The following is a 4,772-nucleotide window of genomic DNA, read 5'->3' on the forward strand; positions in this document are numbered from 1 at the left end:
ATCTATCCTCACCTAATTATCATCACCTATCTCTCATCATTTTATTTCATCACACACCAACTATTTCATCTACCCATGTTTTAACCCAACATATTTGTAGTTATAAAATAAATATACAGTTTAAATAATTTAAACATGTATAAAATCATTCGTCCAGCATAGACAGCAAGTATTCAGATAATATGCACACATAGCACGTAATTTATATAAAATACTTCATATCTATGTGTAAGATGAAAGTAACTATGCACTCACCTGGTAAGGTGGTGAGTCGGCACTCGGACAGCACTTCGTTACTCTTAAAACAATTATCCCTTGACGAAACCTAGTATCATTACCACTAGAGTTTAGTCTAACGTTTGACGAGACTAATTAATAGTCTAGCTATTATTACTATTATATAAGCGTTAAACAATACTTATATAACTCATAATAATAGCCCAAATACTCCTTATAAGGTCCTAATAACATTACTATATTGAAACATAAGCTATAGTAAAGAAAGGGTAGGCATAGCTCACTTACAGCAGGTTTTCTCGAAAACCGGGCTTCGCTGGAGCAGTGTTCCCGAGCCAAAAGGCTCTTTTCTCGGGGCTTTGGGAGCCTCGGGGCTTCCTTCGGGTGCTGGGGGGTTTACCTAGGCTTAGGGGGGGGGGGGGGTTGGGGGCTAGAGAGAGAGAGTCTAGAGAGAGAAAGTTGAAGGGGAGAGGTGTGGGAAATAAGAGAACCCGACACCTCTATTTATAGGGTGAAATCCTGATGGACTCGCTGAGTCGGTGCCACGTGTCATCACCTGATGGCTTTTCTTGGGGAGAAAGCCTTGGCCCATATTCAGCCACATCGCCCCTTTTGCAGCAGCACCCTGCCGACTTCTAAACCCCGTAACTTTCGCATACGAGCTCCGTTTTCGACGTTCTTTTTTTCCACGCGTAGGTAAAAACAATATCTACAACTTTCATTTAGATTCCGTTGGCTAATTCTCGACCAATATTAGATTTAACAGTAGGACGAGATTAGACTGTTAAATGACCACGAAGAATTCGTAACTCCTTCATACGGACTCCGTTTTCGTCTGTCTTTTTACCGTTGAGTTCCTATTAATGAGATCTTCAACTCTCATTAAGGTTACGTAAGTCAAAAACCGCTTGAACTAAAATTCGAGTTTCGGGTCGTGCACTGTTATGCCAAATCTTAGAAAAATCATAACTTCCTCATACGAAGTCAGATTTTGGCGTTCTTTTTTTTGTATGTTCTCAGTTTAACGTATACTACAACTTTTGTTTAGATCACTAAGGCTAAAAAGTCTTCTATCGTAAATTCACTATTTACGTCTCCCGGTGCCTTGCCGGTTTTGCCGAAAAACTTCGACGGGCCATAACTTCTTCGTTATAACTCGGATTTCGGCGCTCTTTATATGTACGGAACCCTTGAGACATATTCTTCAACTTGGTTAAGATTATTTATTCTAAATAATCTTTTGTCAAAAATTCGTTTTCGACCCCTATTATCTCTAAATTGACTAGCCCGGATCAACGTGCGTTACAATAAACGAACATTTTTACCATGAGGCTGATATACCCTTTCTTTGTTAAGAGCATTCATGGTTCATCTCTTGAAGACACATTATATATAATCCCAAACAAAGACGTAACGTAGCATTTGGTATGGGACACATGCTTAGACATAACATAACAAGTCTCTTTGAACTTGAGTTGGGTATGACACAAAATGAACAAGATAAAAGAACGGTGATATTGGTTATAAATATGATCTTATGAACCAGGCTAATTACATAATAAAAACATTTTGCATTCCTTTAGCTTTGACGTTAGTTATAAATGCATAATTAAACTTGAGATACATTATTCATGTAAGGAAATATCTCACCAACACCACACAATATGTTGATAAATGATGAATTCTATGGGGAGATTAAAGTTTGCCTCGAATTCATTCCAAAGGTTACTCATTTTGCTTGTCATCAACGAGCATGGTCTTTGTTTTCCTCATCGAATTCTGTTTCTCTCTCTTTCTCTCTCTCTCTCTCTCTCTCTCTCTTGTTACTAATGAAAGATGTTTTTGTTTGTCAAAGAGCCGATAGCAAGGAGAGAAGATAAAAGCTGATGATTTTTTTTTGGCTGAAAGGTGGGGTGGGTTTTTCTATTTTTTAAATGAAAAACTAAATATCTTCCTACTACTCATATAAAATAATAACATGTGAAATCTACTAATAATTTTGCTTAATCTTTTAACATGATTTTGACAATTATCTTGATATGGTGAGTAGAAGGATAAATAGGAAAAAAAAGTAATATAATATTTGATTTCTGTAATGGGTAAAAGGAAAAAGAAACAAAATATTAAAAAGGGCAAGATGATGTTTCCTATGGATTAGGGACCACAAGTGCAACAAATACAAATCACAAGGACCACACAAGTCAAAGTCTAATATAAGGACCAAAGTTATGAATTAGGGAAAACCATAGGGACTAAATGCTTAATTTACTCCTTAATTTAGTATACCGAAGAGTCGAAGACAAAATTCGCAAACAAAAAGTCAAAAACATCCCTGGCGCACAAACCCCAAACCATTCGCTCGGTTCATTCGCTTTTTCCCTTTGTTTTCGAAAGAATCACGCATCTAACCCTAGTTCTGTTGATTTTTTGGCAAATCGGAGTTCAATTGATTGGGCAACGTCACTTAGGTTGGTTTAGTTGATTTGATTATCTTTTTATGTTTCATATCTTGTAGAACAGCTAATCAGATTGTATATACTGTTTATCCCTCTGCTTGTTTTTATCCCTTTTTCTGTTACCAGTCTTGTATGGTTATGTGGAATTTTTCATTTACCAACAATGTTTGTTTTGTCTATTGCAAGTGTAGGAGAGACTGAGTAGAAACCAGAATCATGAGTTATGATGATGAATCTAGCAGTATGACTATCAAAACTGATGATGTGGGACGTCCTTGGTCATATCTCAACCATGATGTGCTTTCGTTAGTTATGATGAAACTTGGAGTTGTTGATTTTGTTGCATTCAATGGAGTTTGCAAGTCATGGAGATCTGTAGCACTCAGTAACTGGAAAAGATTTATGGTTTCCAAACCACCAATGCTGATGGATATCTCTGTTAGTTTTAAAAATAAGGATTGGCAATGCTGCCTAGGGGACTATGAAGGAAGAAAGTTCAAAACCACACTAACGCATCCTGCTGGAATGTGTTTTCTTGGATTAAGTTGTGGTTACTTCATCTTGTTCAAAATAAAAACCAAGGACTTCTGGCTTGTGAATCCAATCACTAGACATGAACTTTTTTTTCCTCCTGCCCCTTGGGTGTCTGATTATGTATCAGGCGTCACTTCTGTCCTTGTATTTTCACATTCAATATCTAAATTGGTGTTTGTTATGTTAGCCAAGGAGCAAATATGGTTTTCTATAGCGGATGAGGGAGCATGGAATCGTGTCTCAACTTTCGACTTTAAGTTTTATCAGGATTTACATGTTTTTAAGGGGAAGATATATACTTTAAACTCTAATAATTATCATTTATGTGAACTCACACTCAATCCCGAGCCAAAAGTGACGTTACTCAAAACCAAGCATCTTGTGTTAGATAAGGTTCTATTTTTCCCGCAGCTTGGAAGTTGTGGTGAAAACCTTTATATGATGGATTGCTCAATACGTGATGATGTGATCAATGTTTATAAACTAGACTTTGGTGAAATGGAATGGGTGCCTTTTCAAGATACAGGAGAGGAACATGGTTTCTTTGTGAGCTACGTTTTTGATCATGTTGATGCTGTAAAACCAGAGTTGTGGGCTGACCCTTGGTCACACTACCCAAGATATGATGTTGGTAATGGAGGTGGACATGGTAGATATTTTCCTGAAAATGAGGGGTGGTATTTCCCGCATGAATGTTTGAATGTTAATCTCTTAGATGAGTCATCATGACTTTTTACCACTCTTATGATCTTTGCATATGTTGGTGAATTTGGTTTTTGCAATTCATATCTTTTATGTGATATGGTGTCTTTTGCTTTGAAATGTGTGACTAATGCATCTTGTTTAACTCATCAAGTTTTGGTTTTATCTTTTAGCCTTTTTATGATTGAGATGATGGTGCCTTTTTATGGATGAGGTCTTATAGTCATGTTTTCTGATACCTGCTGAAAATCCTAGAGATTATTAACTTACCATGGTGAATGCCATCAATACCATGTCCCTTCTCTAGAATTCCATTTTTGTCTTTGTGGTTAAGTTATAGCATATTAGAGTCCGAAGTAGGCTGAACAACTATATTTTGCAACAACAAAGTTTCCTTGTATGACAGGCTACCTTACAATAGTTTTAGTTTCATCCGATCATTTTGGTGTTTCTTTGTGTTCTTGGTTAAGGGCTTTAAGCGCTTTAAGACTTTTGGCCTAATTTTGCTTTGTATGTATGTTCTTTTTATGCATGGGAGTTAGTTTGTGTGTTAAAATGTCATATTTATTTTTTTATTTTTCCAAGAAGCATCTATGCTTTGGTATCTCATCTTAAATGTATGTGGTCCTTCAACTCAAATCTATCATCCAGTGTTTGTTAATTTTTTGAATTTTGGTCACAAACATATAACTGTGTCTTGATATATCAAAGAGTGTCTACTTACGTGTGTAACCATCGTTAATAGTGTTTAAAGGTGCTGACTTGTCCTTAAAGATTGAATTGATATGTTCTTTTATAGAGTTTATGATTTGAAAACAGAAAAGTCTGTCGAGTTCCATTCAT

At 36.3% G+C, this 4,772-nt stretch overlaps 1 protein-coding gene across 2 annotated transcripts; it reads left to right on the forward strand.

Moving 5' to 3' along the window:
- The first annotated feature begins 2,562 nt into the window (after positions 1–2,562).
- LOC145156402 (uncharacterized) lies at positions 2,563–4,094 on the forward strand. 2 transcript variants are annotated; one of them, XM_079075796.1, is made up of 2 exons: positions 2,563–2,705; positions 2,880–4,094. In XM_079075796.1, the coding sequence occupies exon 2, from the start codon at positions 2,910–2,912 to the stop codon at positions 3,954–3,956; it is 1,047 nt and encodes a 348-aa protein (XP_078931922.1). In that variant the 5' UTR covers positions 2,563–2,705; positions 2,880–2,909; the 3' UTR covers positions 3,957–4,094. The 2 variants fall into 2 exon arrangements, with proteins under 2 accessions (XP_078931922.1, XP_078931923.1); XM_079075797.1 differs by having other exon boundaries at positions 2,885–4,094.
- The last annotated feature ends 678 nt before the right edge of the window (positions 4,095–4,772 follow it).

This window comes from Lactuca virosa, chromosome 2 (genome assembly GCF_052849685.1).
Source record: "Lactuca virosa cultivar CGN04683 chromosome 2, Lactuca_virosa_CGN04683_v6, whole genome shotgun sequence".
In the NCBI taxonomy this organism is placed as follows: Eukaryota; Viridiplantae; Streptophyta; class Magnoliopsida; order Asterales; family Asteraceae; genus Lactuca; species Lactuca virosa.